The sequence below is a fragment of the Microtus pennsylvanicus genome, chromosome 4 (genome assembly GCF_037038515.1).
Source record: "Microtus pennsylvanicus isolate mMicPen1 chromosome 4, mMicPen1.hap1, whole genome shotgun sequence".
Classification (NCBI taxonomy): Eukaryota; Metazoa; Chordata; class Mammalia; order Rodentia; family Cricetidae; genus Microtus; species Microtus pennsylvanicus.
The window spans coordinates 78386978-78402999 of record NC_134582.1 but is presented as its reverse complement, the minus strand read 5'-3'; the positions used below and the strand labels follow the sequence as shown (position 1 = coordinate 78402999).

At 41.2% G+C, this 16022-nt stretch overlaps 1 protein-coding gene and 1 non-coding gene across 3 annotated transcripts in view; one reads left to right on the top strand and one right to left on the bottom strand.

The window, feature by feature from the left end:
• Nucleotides 1-15705, top strand: part of Ddx46 (DEAD-box helicase 46) — a 46498-nt gene extending 30793 nt beyond the window's left edge. Inside the window, exons 17-23 of one of the 2 annotated variants that reach the window (XM_075969531.1) lie at nucleotides 4008-4145; nucleotides 4682-4831; nucleotides 7853-8026; nucleotides 9306-9524; nucleotides 10346-10490; nucleotides 11042-11115; nucleotides 13064-15705. In XM_075969531.1, the coding sequence (XP_075825646.1) occupies nucleotides 4008-4145; nucleotides 4682-4831; nucleotides 7853-8026; nucleotides 9306-9524; nucleotides 10346-10490; nucleotides 11042-11115; nucleotides 13064-13111 (948 nt within the window). In that variant the 3' untranslated portion in view covers nucleotides 13112-15705. Of the gene's footprint in view, nucleotides 1-4007; nucleotides 4146-4681; nucleotides 4832-7852; nucleotides 8030-9305; nucleotides 9525-10345; nucleotides 10491-11041; nucleotides 11116-13063 lie in introns of both variants that reach the window. The other variant, XM_075969530.1, reaches the window with a different exon arrangement.
• LOC142849167 (U6 spliceosomal RNA) lies at nucleotides 10753-10858 on the bottom strand. Its single transcript, XR_012910560.1, has one exon. It is a non-coding gene; the product is annotated as a U6 spliceosomal RNA (small nuclear RNA).
• Nucleotides 15706-16022: the final 317 nt, after the last annotated feature.

Below are 16022 nucleotides of genomic sequence, written 5' to 3'. Positions count from 1 at the left end.
AAGAGCACACAGTGCTCTTAATCACCATGTCATTTCTCAGTATTCCCTGCCCCTAATGATTCTTTAGGAAGGCATGAGGGTATTTCGTTGTTAGAAATATTAATAATGATATATTTGATTTTTCAACCTTAGATGTTGCATCATGATGTAACAATAGTACTAACAATAGCTTATTTTTCTACTAAACTTCTGAGTTCTTTACATATAGGGTTTCATCCTCAATATCCCAATGAAATAGGCACGGTTCATTTTATAGTTGAGAAAATTCGAAGCACATAAAATCTGTGTCTTAGGTTCTGTAGCAATGGCACCTCCTTAACTGAGGTATTCTGAGGAATCTGGAAGCATGTCCTATAGTGGTTAAGGAGTGGGACTGGGGAGATGGCTCAGTGGTTAAAATTACCTGCTTTAATGTTAAAGCCCAGATTTTGTTTCCAGCACCCACATGGTACTCCCAGCTGTCAGGGGAACCTGGGTCCTCTGTCTTCCATGGGTTCCTGCACACATATGGCACACAGGCATACCTCAAAAACATACACATAAAATGTGTATGGTTAGGAGTAGTGAGTATGTTTTAGGGGCCACATATACTCTCTCATCATACCCTCTTTCTGTTTGCACATGCGTGTTTATAACCGTATAAAATGGGATTGTCAGCTCATGGGAGGCAAAGCTGCAGAGCCTGGACAGCAGGTGACTACTCCTGAAATTAGGTTAGAATGTATGTGAAGATGATAAGCCGATGGTTTGTCCTCTTTTCTGCCCCTGTCTTCCTCTTACCTGGACTGAAGAGAAGCTGGGGCATCTGAGTGCTCACTTTCCAGACTCCCAAGAAGATGATACAACTGATTTCATTTTTGCAAAATAGTTTCGGAAATACATAATTATGTAAAGAATGTGTTTGTGTACATAATCAAATACAAACACGCACTTTGTATTCTGAAAACATGAACAGAGCTTGAAGATACATAACACCAGCACTCAGGGAGCAGAGACGGCACTCAACTACACTGAGCTACAGAACTAGACTCTGACTCAGAAGATAAACCAAAAATGGCAGGTTTTATATATATATAAAATCCCAAAAGTAAGATGCTAAAGCTGAGCATTGGGATTCATGCACATAAACCTAGCACTTGGAAAGCCGAGGCAGGAGGCTTGCCATTAGTTGAAGGCCTGTATTGGATAGTGTGAGACTGTCTTAAAAAACAACAAATAAACAAATTAAAAGAGGCTAGAGTGATGACTCAGCAGTTAAGAGCACTGACTGCTCTCATGGAAGACCCATGGTTGCTCACAATTGCCTCTTAACTCCAGTTCCAAGGGCTCCAATGTCCTCTTCTGAGCAAGTGCACATATGTGGTGTACAGGCATGCATGCACTTTCTGTGGAGGTCAGAAGAAGCTTGGCCTATAGTTTAGGCTTGTTCCTACCTGTTTTTTATAACTTAAATTAATCCATTTCTTTTTTTTTAAATAAATTTTATTTATTTATTATGTATACAGTGCTCTGCCCACATGTATTTCTGCAGGCCAGAAGAGGGCACCAAATCTCATTACAGATGGTTGTGAGCCACCATGTGGATGCTGGGAATTGAACTCAGGACCTTTGGAAGAGCAGGCAGAGCTCTTAACCACAGAGCCATCTCCACAGCCCCCATTTCTGTTAATCTATACCCTGCCATGTGGCGTGAGCTCTCTTCCATCTGTCCCTCTTGCTTCCTCTCTCGTCTCTTGGCGTCTTCCTCAGGTAAAAATAGCTTAGGTTCCTTCTCCCCCTTCCTCTCTCAGCCCAGAAGTCCTACCTATACCTCCTACCTACCTATTGGCCATTTCAGCTTTTTATTAGACCAATCACAGCGATACACCTTCACACATTGTACAGATATCCCACGACATGTCTGTGTGGTACCATATGTGAGCTTGGTGCACGCAGAAGTGAGAAAAGGCTTTGGATGCTCTAGGCCTGGATTCACAGGTGGATGTGAGCCACCGTGTGGGTGCTTAGAGTCAAACCTGGGTCCTCCGCCAGAGCAGCCAGCTCTCTTAGCTGTCAGCTCTCTATCCCAGAATTCTTTCTTAAATTATGATGGTTTAATATGTGTTCTTATTTTCATTCTCTCCCAGTGTGATTCCTACCATGTGGGTCTTCTTCTTTACGTAGCCTCCCTTCTGCTCTCATATCAAGTATACCCTGTTCCTTTCTTTCTGATTTTATAACCTACATGTACCCTAGATGTATGTATATATATTGAAAAATTAAAATGTAGGGTCCATATGTGGTATTTGATCTTTGAAGTCTGTCTTATTTCACTTAACCTTATGATTTTCTACAAATGTCTTATTTCACTTAACCTTACCATTTTCTACAAATGTCTTGATGTAATTTTTCTTTTTTTTTTAAGATTTATTTATTTATTATATATACAACATTCCTTCCATGTATGCTTGCATGCCAGAAGAGGGCACCAGATCTCATTATATATGGCTGTAAGCCACCATGTGGTTGCTGGGAATTGAACTCAGGACCTCTGGAAGAGCAGTCAGTGCTCTTAACCTCTGAGCCATCTCTTCAGCCCCGATGTAATTTTTCTTTATACCTGTGTAAAATTCTGCTGTGTGTCTGTGCCACATTTTCATTATCTGTTCACCTGCTGATGCATCTGTGCTGGTTCTATTGCTTAGCAGTTGTGAATAGTGTAATATTTTCTGTCATTTGTTGTCTCCCCTCACTCCCCCAAGATAGGATTTTTTTTTTTTTTCTGTAGCTTTGGAGCCTTTCCTGGAACTCACTCTATAGATCAGGCTGGCCTCGAACTCACAGAGATCCATCTCCTCTGCCTCCCAACTGCTGGGATTAAAGGTATGCGCTACCACTGCGTGGTGTCATTTGTTTTCTTAATGTTAGCCATTTTGACTGGGATGAAATGGAGTATCAATGTAGTTTTAACTTGTCTTTCCCTGCTAAGAATGTTGAGCTGGGAGATGACTCTTGTCATTGTGGACCTGAACTCAATTACGAGAACCCAAGTAAAAAACTGGTGTGTGCAAGCCTAGGAGTGGACTATCTCTACATGACAGTGTGGGAAGAGAGCAGTGAGACAGAGGCTGAAAGTCAATCTCCTCCAGCAGAGTCTGGAATAGAGAGAATGCAGAAGTTCATCCATGGAATGGCAGAGAGGATGATCTGAACTGGGAACTGCAGCCAGCTGCCTCTGCTTCCCCAGTATCCACTGGTTGTTTACAAAGCTCAGTTTATGGTGTTAAGAAATGTGTATTGAACTAAAGATAGAATTATGATATCTAAATAATTGTTCTTCTTAGTATTGCTTTGGCTGCTTGCCATCCTCTGTTTCCATGTGAATTTTAGTATTGTTTTTCCTAGGTCAATAATAAGTGTCATTGGAATTGTCTGGGAATTATATTGAGTCTGTTTATCATGTCTCAGTAATATAGCAATCTCACTTTATTAATCCTTCCTGACAGGTCTTTCCTTCTTGTATTGTCGTCTTCAATTTCTTCTTTTTGGAGACAGGGTCTCATACCTTAGGTGTGCCTAGAATTGATTGTGTAGCTGCCTCTACCTGTGTGGTGGGATGGAACCCATGGTTTGTGCACACTGGGCAAGCACCATACGAACAGAACGCTTCTTCAGAGTTTTAATGTATTCAATGTAGAAATCTTTGCCTTTTTGGCTAGGCTTATTTCTAGACTTTTTTTTTTTTTTTTTTTGAGACAGGGTTTCTCTGTAGCTTTGGAGCTTGTCCTGGAACTCCCTTTGTAGACCAGGCTGGCCTCGAGCTCACAGAGATCCGCCTGCCTCTGAGTGCTGGGATTAAAGGCGTGCGCCACCACCGCCCGGCTTTTTTTTTTTTTTTTTGAGATCTGTGGATAAGGTATTCCTCATCTTCTTGTCAGTAGGTTTGTTACTTGTTTACAACTAAGGTGCTGGGTTTTTGTGTTGATTTTAAATCATCTTGTTTAATTCTATTTCCTCATTTTCATTAGGGCTATGCCTACACTTTCATCACAGAAGATCAAGCTCGCTATGCTGGTGATATAATTAAAGCTCTTGAATTGTCAGGGACAGCAGTGCCTCCTGACCTAGAAAAGCTCTGGAGTGACTTCAAAGATCAGCAGAAAGCAGTGAGTCTTAAACTTCCTTATATGAGTCATTGACGTGACTGGTAACTGTGTTCACTTATAGCTTAGGTTTTTTTTTTGCTGTTTTTGCCACCCCACCCCACCCCGGGTATTTCTATGTAGCTCTGGCTGTCCTGGTACTTGGTATATAGACCAAGCCGGCCTCAAACTCTCAGATGTATATGAGCCTCACGAGTGCTCATATTAAGGGTGCACATCCAGCCACTTACATTTTTATTTATTTATTTTTTTATTCATTTTTTTTGGTTTTTTTTTTCGAGACAGGGTTTCTCTGTGGTTTTGGAGCCTGTCCTGGAACTCCCTTTGTAGACCAGGCTGGCCTCGAGCTCACAGAGATCTGCCTGCCTCTGAGTGCTGGGATTACACCACCGCCCGGCTCACTTACATTTTTAGAAGGGAAAATAATGAAACTAGAATCTTCTCTTTTGCTTATTTTTTGTTAAGTTGCTATATTCTACTTTGAAAATATTTAATAGTTTTTACTCTAAAAATTATCTTTGTTAACTTTTCTTTAAAAGGAAGGAAAAATAATTAAAAAGAGTAGTGGTTTCTCTGGCAAGGGATTCAAGTTTGATGAAACAGAACAGGCGTTAGCCAATGAGAGGAAGAAGTTACAGAAAGCTGCTCTTGGCCTGCAAGATTCAGATGATGAGGACGCTGCAGTTGATGTAAGTATTGAGGTCTCTGCCTGTGTGCCGTGGAGTAGTTTGTGAATGTTGAGAAGTAGGCAAGGGAGCCTCTTGAAGTTTCCAGCATGCTTGTTGGTAGGAGGACAGTTTTTACACATCATAGTAAATTATTCCAAGCTAGACGTGGTTATCTGTGACTTTCCCAGCTGCTCAGAGGACTGTGGCAGGAGCAGTGACCCCAGAGTACAAGGTCAGCCTGGGCAGCACAGCAGACTTTTTCATATAACCACAGATGACCTCTGTTGAGACATCGTCTTGTAAGTAGGTTTAGCCTGACCAGGCTGTTGAGAACACTGAAACCAGTGAGAGTATTGGTTCAGGACCGGACACAGACAGGGCAGGGTTCCTGTCAGCTGCTGGCCGTTTGTTTCTGGTGCACCACACTAGCTTAGAATAAAGTAAAGTTGCTGCTCGGTTATATGTTTACCTTGTATTGAGTAAACTCAAATTAGCAGGTTAGAGCTGGGCATGGTAGCATACTTAGCACTCGGGCGTCAGAAGGATCCCTTTGAATTTTGTGGTGCTGTGGTATACATAGTAAGTTGCAGGCTAGCCAGGGCTACATAGTGAGACCCTGTCTGAAAAAGGAAAAGTCAAAAACAAAAAATGATGTTGATCAAGTCATTAGATTAGATTACTTTTAAGAGGAATGTAATTTAAATAATTTAATTAAAAAAACCATGTCGTACACATGACACATACACACAAAATACACAAATGTGATTTTCTTTTGTTTGTTTGTTTTGAGGCAAGGGTTTTTTTGTGTAGCCCCGATAGTCCTAGAACTTACTGTGTAGACCAGGCTGGCCTCGAACTGAGAGACCTGCCTGCCTCTGCCTCCTGAGTGTTGGGGTTAAAGAATGTGTCATCACCACCCAGCTTCTTTACTGAGATTTTTAAAAGCATGTGTGCTGTTTAATTTAAAACAACATCACTCAGTTAAATGCACAGCTGCAAACACCCTCACCATAAAAACTATTTGGCTCTAACTCCATAAGGGAAAAAATGTATGTTTTATAAAAAGAAACTAAATTGAGACCATTTCATTAGAAATGGTTTCTAAATTAATTAAATTTAAGTCCAACAAGCTTCCCCTACATTTGAGTCTGAGAAGATAAAAGACCCACTACCTCTGATCTTTTGAAGGAAATTATGTGGCTTTCATCGTGATTCCACAAGTCATTCTGGGTCAAAGTGCCCTTTTTTGTTTTGTCCTTTTTTTAATTCTATTCTAATAGTTAATTTTGTGTGTGTGTGTGTGTGTGTTTATGGCATGTGTATTGGGGCCTGAGGACAGCATAGGTGACCCCGTTCTCTCTTCCCTTGTAGATCCTGGAGCATCACTCAGGTCAGCAGGCCTACATGGCAAGTGCCTTGACCCTTGAGCCTTCTCACCAGCCGTTTTTGAGACAGGATTTTGATGTGTGTCACCAAGCCCTGTTCAAAGACATTTAAGACAAGGGAGCTGGTGAGATGGCTCAGATAAGGCCCTTGCCATATAAGCCTGGGTACCCCAGAACCCATGTAAAGATGGGAGGAGGGAGCTGACTCCATGTGTTTTCCATTGAGGCACACACACAGTTAATAGCAGGTGATTTTCCTTTTTATTTTATTTTATTTTTTTTATTTTCCAGACAGGGTTTCTCAGTAGCTTTTGGTTCCTGTTCTGGAACTAGCTCTTGTAGACCAGGCTGGCCTTGAACTCACAGAGATCCGCCTGCCTCTGCCTCCCGAGTGCTGGGACTAAAGGCATGTGCCACCACCGCCCAGCTGATTTTCCTTTTTTTAATGGCAGTATAGATAACTACACTAGGGTTCCTGGCTTGGAGAATTGAAAGCTTCATTGTTGCTCTTGCGTCATAGGGAAGCCTTCTTTTCCTTCCTTGTCCCTTTTCTTTCTTGTTTGTTTGTTTGTTTGACAGGTTGTTGTTATGCAGCCTGTTCTGGCCTCCGACTGTTGATCCTTCTATCCCAGTCTCTATAGAGTGCTGGGATTAGAAGTATATGCCTCTCTGCTGACCCATTTTTCTTCATTTAAAAGAAGGACTCAGTTATTAGAGTGCTTTCTGGCAATTGGGAGCCTGGTATGATCTCCAGCAGTGCAAGAACTGAGTGTGGAGCTGCAAACCTGCAGTCCTAGCCCTTGGAAGAGGGAGAGGAGAAGGTTCAGGAGTTCACTGTCAGGCTAAAGATAGGACTCCGTAGTTGAGAGCACTTGTTGCTCTCCTGGAAGATCAGGTTCAGTTCCTCCAGTGCCTGCATGGTGGCTCACCACCCTCTCTAACTGCAGTTCAGGGGAACCAAAGTCCCCTTCTGGCCTCCTCAGACACCAAGCATATACATGGTACATATATATGCAAGCAGGCAAAACACACATCAAATAAAATGAATAAATTAAAAAAGCATTGAGGGTGATCCTCAGCTATTCAGTGGGTTTATCTGACTGAGCTACATGACAGCCTGTCTCAAAAGAAAAAGAAAAATCCTCGTTTCAGGAGTTAGGGGTGGGAGTCCTGCTTAGGAGAGCACTGCATCATTTCTCCTGAGACTCGCAGGCTTTGAGTGACAGCCCTTCCACCTTCTATCATTATAGAACAATTTCGGCTCAGTGCCTGAGCCCTGGAATAGTTCAGTGCATCATTTCTGCTGCTCTGACTTGAGAACCTGTGTTTCTTCATTGACAAGATGAGGATGGATTTCTTTTTCTTTTTCTTTTCTTTTTTTGCCTATCAGAAGTCTGATTACGGCAGTCTTATAGTATGGCAGATTTCTTTGTTTTTGATTTTGTCTTTTTTTTAAATTTTTCTATCGCAGACAATAAATTTTTGAAAGAAAAGATAGTGAAGAGTTGGTTTGTTTTTTCTGTTGATTCATGTATTTGAATTTATGTAAATTTAACTAATTCTAACCTTTTGTGGAAACATTTCTTTTTGTGTAGGTGCAACTAAATTAATATTTCTAACCCAGTATTTACTAATTCTTCGTTTTCTCTTGTTTTAGATTGATGAACAGATTGAGAGCATGTTTAATTCAAAGAAGAGAGTAAAAGACATGGCTGCACCTGGCACATCTAGTGTGCCTGCCCCAACCGCAGGCAACGCTGAGAAGCTAGAGATTGCCAAGAGGCTGGCTCTTAGAATCAACGCTCAGAAGAACCTAGGCATCGAGTCTCAGGTATTAAGTAATTTGTTCCGAGTCTTAGTCATTCTTCCTGTTGCTGTGACAAGAGAATCTTTAGAGTGATGGTTCAAAGTGGAAAGTGTCTTTCATTTTTAAAGAAGCAGGGTTTTTTGTAGCTTAGGCTGGCCTCGAGCCCTCTGTGTAGCCAAGGATAACCCTCTCCTAGTCCTTCTATCTCTGCTTCCCATGTGCCAGGATGACCAGTGTGCCCCACATGCTTCAGACCCCACTTTAGTGTGGGTCCCCTCCAGGAGCATCTCTGTGTGCCTCTTGTAGAACCCCATAAGGCACTTGAGTTGTGGACAGCTCATAGAGAGTAGATGCGCATCCTGATCCCGAATGCTCCATAATCGGAAACTGTTTTTCTTTGGTGACCTGATGTTGAGTGTTTTTTTGTTTTTTGTTTTTTTGAGACAGGGTTTCTCTGTGTAACCCTAGCTGTCCAGAAACCCACTATGTAGATCAGGCTGGCCTCCAATTCACAAAGATCCCCTTGTCTCTGCCTACCCAACCGAGTGCTAGGACTAAAGGTGTGCGGCACCATGCCTAGCTGAGGTTGTGTTTTTTAGACACCGGGTCTGTATTCTCAGCCAACCCAGAGCTGACAGTTTCTCCTTTCCTGCTCCTGAGATTATAGGAGTGAGCCATCGTGCTGGGCACTGCTTACTACAAAGTAAAACAGAAGGTTTTGATTTTTTTTTTTTTTTGGCTTTGGCTTTGGTTTTTCGAGACAGGGTTTCTCTGTAGCTTTGGAGTGTGTCCTGGCACTTGCTCTGTAGATAAGGTTGGCTTTGAACTCAGAGATCCACCTGCCTATGCCTCCCAAGTGCTGGGATTACAGGTGTGCACCAACACCACCCAGCAAAACAGAATTTTTATAGCATGCCCAAAGAGTGATAAGTTATTGCGTTTTTGGTTGGTTCATTGTGGGTAGGGGAAGGCTCAGTGATGATGGCCACACAGGCATTGTAACGAAGTAGAAATGGCACCAGTCACAAGGTATGCGATTTTAGAAAAGCCGTGTTGTGTTCTGCGTGCTGCGCCTTAGCTAATGCTCCGTGTCTACAGAGACTGTCCCTCAGTTTTCTCATCAGCATGAGAGGAAAGTGACAGTATCAGTTATGCACTCACACTGTGTGAGGGATTGCTTTAGAAAGATACTTTCTGTTTATTAAGTGGAATTAGTGGCTTTGGGGAGAATCATTTATGGTGAGGTCCTTGGCCCTCTCTCTTCTGCAGCTGAGGTTTAACTGGAGGTCTTCTTAAACCGCAGGATGTAATGCAGCAAGCCACCAATGCCATTCTCAGAGGGGGCACCATTCTGGCTCCCACGGTGTCGGCAAAAACCATTGCAGAACAGCTTGCTGAAAAGATCAATGCCAAGCTCAATTACGTGCCTTTGGAGAAACAGGAAGAGGAGAGGCAGGAGGGTGGGCAGAGCGAATCTTTCAAGAGATACGAGGAAGAGTTAGAAATTAATGACTTCCCACAGGCAAGTAACAAATATAAAGGTTTTTATATTGTGAAGTAGAAATGCTTCTTTCAGAACCCTTTCCTTGAAACACATGAACTATTGGCTCTGTTGTTCTTAGTTTGTTTCTTTTCTTTTCTTCTTCTTCTTCTTCTTCTTCTTTTTTTTTTTTTTTAGGTAGGGCCTGACCTCACAGGTACTGGGTTGACAAGTGCACACCTCTAGTCCTGTCTCTTATTTTTTCCTGCACTAGAGGAGAACCTAGGACTTTGTACACACAGACAATACTTCAGTGCTGATCTGGACCTCCAGCCCCTGAGACAGGATTGTTTCTAAGTGAACATTAAATGCCTGACTTTTACCAATATAGGGGAGAGTAATAGTGAATCTGTGATCTGTTCTCTTTCTCTCTTTTTTTTCCTTCCTTCCTTTTTGTTTTTGTTTTGAGACATGGTTTCTCTGTGTAGTCCTAGCTATCTTGGAACTCTGTAGCCCAGGCTGGCCTCAAACTCACAGAGATCCTTCTGCCTCTGCTTCCCAGTGCTGGGGTTAAAGGCGTGCACTGCCACTGCCTAGTGAATCTATTTTTTTTCAGCCCAGAATTTTAGATTAATTGTGTGATATTATGTATTAGGAGTTGGAGGAACACAGGGATCAGGATGGGCGTGTCAGTCAGAGGACAGCTTGCAGGAGTTGGTTTTCTCTTTCTACCAGGCAGGTTCAGGGCTTGAACTCAGGTCGGTAGCCTGGGTAGCGGGACTCATATCCACTGAGCATTTATCTCACCTGCCCTCAACTCAGACTTCTGTGTTGTGATTTGAGTCTCCAAACCTTCTTTTTAGACGGCGAGGTGGAAAGTCACCTCTAAGGAAGCCCTGCAGAGAATCAGTGAGTACTCGGAAGCCGCCATCACCATCAGAGGCACCTACTTCCCTCCTGGCAAGGAGCCCAAGGAAGGAGAGCGGAAAATTTACTTGGCGATTGAAAGTACGTACCGTTGCTTTTGTGTGACACCTGAGTTAGATCAGGGTTGGTGTAGGTGTAACACGAGTCAGTATGAAGTTGATAGTAGGAGAGAACTGAAAATAGGAACACCTCTAGGAAATCCGTGACCATGTGTCACTTGAGGTCTTAGAAGTTCAGAATATGGTTGTATACATTTAAAGCTGCCAGACCTATTGTGGGGATTACGTTTGAAAATTGCTTTAAAGAAGGTACAAATTTTAAGGACATACACATTTTCTTTTCTTTAAATACTGAGCACTTCATGATTTTGTGTGTCATCCTTGTTCAGGGGCCATGTTTCTCTTCTCTGCATCTTCATAGTTTAGTGCATGTGCTGTCCAAGTGAGCACAGGCTTGACACACTTCTGTTAGGTCAAATACTTTGGTCAGCATTTAAGTTAGAAAGTAACCCAGCTGTACCAGTTCACTATCTTGGCAAGCAGTACACTTCCTAACATTACCTGAAGCATTCTTGGACCTCCTTTCAGTGGAGAACAGTAGAATGAACCATACATTTTCTACTCAATCATCAGGTGCCAACGAGCTGGCTGTGCAGAAAGCAAAGGCAGAAATCACCAGGCTCATAAAAGAAGAACTGATCCGACTGGTAAGTGAAACCCTCGGGCCTTATTTGTTTCAGTGACTGTTTATCGAACTTTAATACACACAGGCATAGAAATCATAAACACCTGTCTTGCCATCTGAACACCTGTAATCCCGGTGTTTGGGACATGGAAGCAGTTGAGTTTCACAGCCAGCCTGGTGGGATTTGAGACCCTGTCCCAACACGGAAGTCTTTTTTTTTTTTAAAGATTAATTTAGTTATTATGTATACAGTGTTCTATCTGTATGCATGCCTGCATGCCAGAAGAAGACACCAGATCTCATTATAGATGGTTGTATGTGAGCCACCATATGGTTCCTGGGAATTGAACTCAGGACCTCTGGGAAATCAGCCAGGGCTCTTAACCTCTGAGCTATCTCTCCAGCCTCACATAAATATATCTTGATGAAATTTTGGAGTAGGCACTTGAGTGTAGTCACTATCTAAATGAAGAAATGCAGATCATTGCTCCATCTAGAATAGAAGCCTGGCCTCTGGCTTCCATTAGTTTTATGTGTTTTTACCTCTACATAGTGGGGCTACATGCTGTCTACTCTTCATGCCTCAGCATTATACTGAGGCGGCCAGGCTATTGTTGCAGGTAGCAATAATGCATGCCTTTTCATACCTGCATGCTATTTAATTGTTTACATACATTGCAGTTTACTTACATACTGGACTTGAGGGTATTCTGCTTTTGACTTTTATGAATAACATAATGTGAACCATCTTTGACTTTTTGCTATACATTAATGCATCTTTTTATTGAATATACACTTTGGAATAGAATTTCTATTTTTAAGTACCATATAGTCTATCTATTTAGTAGGTGTTATTACCACATTGTTTTGCAAAAGAATTTACCAGTTTTTACTCATTGGAGCATCTGAAAATGCCAGTTATTCTGTGTCCTGACCAACCCATGGTGTGGCCAGTATTTTAAAGTTTGCAGTGAGTTAAATTTGGAAAAAGAAAAACCTACTAAAGATAACCTTTCTAAGGGAGCCACAGATACATCATTGATCTTAAGTACCAGATATGGGCTATAAACTCTCCATGCAGCAGCTTCTGCGGTTGGGGGGCTTTTTTGAAATTCCATTTATACAAAGAAATCTTTTGGGGGGATTTTTAGTTTTTATTTTTTAATTTTTTGGAGGCAGGTTTTCTCTATGTAACTCTGGCTGTCCTGGAACGCACTATATAGACCAGGCTGGCCTCAAACTCACAGAGATTCACCTACTTCTGCCTCCTGAGTGCTGTGATTCAATGCCAGTGCCCCAGTTTAAGGCAGGGAATATTTTTTGTTAACAATATTTTTTTTATCTTATGTGCATTGGTGTTTTTCCTACATGAATGCCTGTGTGAGGCTGTTAGATCCCCTGGAACTGGAGCTGCAGTCGGTTGTGAGCTATGTGTGGGTGCTGAAATTGAAATTAGATCCTCTGGAAGAGCAGCTAGTGCTCTTAACTGCTGAGCCATCTCTCTAACCCAGGGAAATAGTTTTTTTAAAAAGAAGGTATACAAAACAAGAGAAAATACAAACAAGCTTTAAGTCAAGGGCTCAAGCCAAGTATGGTGACTCATATTGGTAATCCCAGCGCTTAGCAGGCTGGCCAAGAGGATTAAATTCAGGGTTAGTCTGGGCTATTGAATGTGTTGTTTCTAAAATGTATTAATAATATAGTAGTGTACAAAGGTTTTGAGATTATTTCACCTAACAGTAATAGAAAAAGAACTTCATGCTTTGAGACTACAGAGTTATCAGGGAAAGAATGCGGGGTGAACAGAGAGAACGAATTCTTTACTGAGCTATCCCTCTGCCTCCACTCAGTAACAGCCTTTTTATTTTGGCTATGTGATAGTGTAACAAATTGTTAAAAAGAAAATAATCTTAAACATTCACCTTTTTTATGTGTGCTTTTTCTAACCTTTCTTTTATTTTCTCTCATAGCAAAATTCGTACCAACCAACAAATAAAGGACGATACAAAGTATTATAAACCACTCAGAGCCACTTTGTACCTGTGCTGGTCTGTGACGTTTACAATGTATTGTAAAGTAAGACCCTGAAAGTTCTGTCTTGCTTATTTTTTAAATACAAGAAACTAGTTGTTTTTTACAGAAGTCGCCTGTCAGTAAGTACTGCCCCACACTGGTCCAAACCCCATTCCAATCAGACCTCTTTTCAGAATGCGATACTCCTTTATGTCAACCTTTGGTACCAATATTTAAGAGTCTGGAAACAGTGGGGTGTTGTCTTGAATGTACTAATAAAGTCTGTCAGTCACTGAGGGCCACTGACCTCTCCTCTGTCACTGAAAATGCGATGTGATCATCTAAGAAAGGTGAAGGCCTTGTCATGTTTGTTGCTGCCTTTTAAGCTTACCTCCTCTGTTTGACTGACTGGAACTCATAAACAGGATCAAAGAATGTTACAGTAGACATTCACAAAATAGGTCCAGAGTTTTTATTTTAATTTTTTCATCAGAAATAAGTAGTAGTTGGTTTGCCTTTGGTTTTGTAAAATTAAACATAAGCAACATAATGAGATTTTTGCATTTCTTCCTTTTATTTTCCCTCCTTTTGAGAGAGTCCCTTTGTAGCATAGGCTGGCCTTGAACTTGTGATCCTCTTGTGTCTACCTCTCTAGTGCTTGAGATTGCCACCCTCAGCTGCATCAATGTTACTATTTCAGGTTCCCTCTCAGCTCTGACTGTGCCTGAGTGCTAATTCGTCCTTGCCTACTTTTAGAGAAAGTGATTGTGGCCTTATCATACTAAAAATATGATTCCTTTCCCTCCAAAGTGTTTCTTTCGACAGCTATACTGTGCTATATATAAATACCTTACTGCTTTTAGTTTAATTTTCCTTCAGACTGATTGAGTAGGTTATGAATTTTTCCCCGTTACAACATGACAGGTGGTGAATGCCTGTAATCCTAGAACCCAAGATGGGGGCAGAAAGATGATAAATTTGAGGCCATCCTGGGCTTACATAATGAAACCTTGCAGGAGGCAGAGGCAGGCAAATTTCTGGGAGTTTAGGCTAGCCTGGTTTACAGAGCTAATTCGGACAGCCAAGGCTACACAGAGAAACCCTGTCTTGGAAAACAAAAACATAAAACAACAACAACAACAAAACAACAAAAGAACAAGGCTGGGGATCTAGGTCAGTGGTAGTGCACTTGCCTAAGTGTGTCCCAGGTCTAACACAAGGAAAAAGCAAGTGCTGGTTCTTAGGCAGATGAGGTGACTCGGATGACTCAGTTGGTGAGGTTTGTGCTACCAAATCTGGTCACCTGAGTTCAATCCTATGATCCACATAGCACAAAGTATAAGTTGTTCTTTGTCGTGCGCATATACATACATGTGGGCACAAGCGCACATATGCACACAAATATAATAAAAGAAAACAAGCAAATTACATGAAATACTAGTATTTGAGTTTCAGGCTACAGTCTCTCTTGGTAAAATTTAGTGCACAAAACCCCCCAAGATTTGTACTTTAGAACTTTTGGGGTCTGATTCTGAGTGGTGTAATTGGATTACCTAAAACTACTTTCAATACTCCTGATATATGAAAACTTCATATTGTCATCAGAAAAAAAGCTTTCTCAGGTATTTAATAAATACTTCTTAAATTAAGAGGTAGAAAGTTTCTTTAAGCATCCTTGACTTAAACACACACAGGTAATCCCAACCTTTAGGAGGCAGAGGCAGGATGATCCCTGGGTTCAAGGCCAACCTATTTTACATAATGAGTTTCAGGCCAGTCAGTACTATACAGTGAGACCCTGTCTTATAAACAAGAGAACAAACAAATATATATGTATATATTCTTGATTTAGAGGTTTTTAAGTCAGAGTATACTAGAGTTGTTAAATACTTTTAAGGCTTGTTCATCCCGGCTGCCCAGAATCTCAGCATACCGAGGGGAATCCCACATCAGCGATCCATTCCTTAAGAGTGCTTGGTGCTCTTGTAGAGGACCCAGGTTCAGTTCCCAGCACCCACATGGCAGCTCATATCTGTCTGTAATTCTAGTGATGAAATCTAAAGAACAGTCAAACATTTTTAATATAGTTAATAGCCATATTGACAGGTGAGCATTCTGTTTGTTAAGTATAAGCGTCTTTGTCCTGGAAAGGTAAAATATAATTGGGAAATAATTTTTATACCTTCACATATCCAGTTATTTCTCTTGAAGGAAGAAAGTAGAGGAAATACCTATAACAATATCATGAAACTCAACTTCACACCAGAATTCTGGTCATCAGCACTTGTTCCCGCCTTAGTTTGTTACCTTACGAGTACATGGCAGTCACACTGGTTCAATGGTGCTCCCCGAAACTCGCCGGGTCTCGTTGAGGCCCAAAAGTTATAGCATTTCGAATTTTCTGTTTGTGGATCTTGCTGTGAAGAAACACTGATAGTATTTTGTTCGCAAATGTAATATTGCTTAGTACATTTTTTTAGTATCAATACTGACTTGATTTTTAAAGTTTGGATGATGTACAAATTTTGTTTTTAATGCAATATCAATATTTGCTCAAGGTCTCTAAATTCCTTACAGAATAAAGTTAATTCAGTCTGGATTGGTCTCAGATTATCTTTTCTTGAATATGTTGTTTTGCTTTTTCTATAGTCTTTTTTATATTGTACACATGTAAGAGAAGTATTATTGCTGGTGTATCTTTGTGAGTTTTTTAAGACAGAGTCTCATTGTATAACCCAGGCTCTCCTGGAACTTGCTTTGTAGACCAGGCTGACCTTTGAACTCTCAGAGAGATCTTCCTATCTCTGCCTCCCAAGTGCTGGGGGGCATACATAGTGTGCATCTTTTTTAAAAGTTTACAGAATAAATTTTATGTATTTTAATGTGTATTTATTTATTTGTCTGCATGTATGTCTG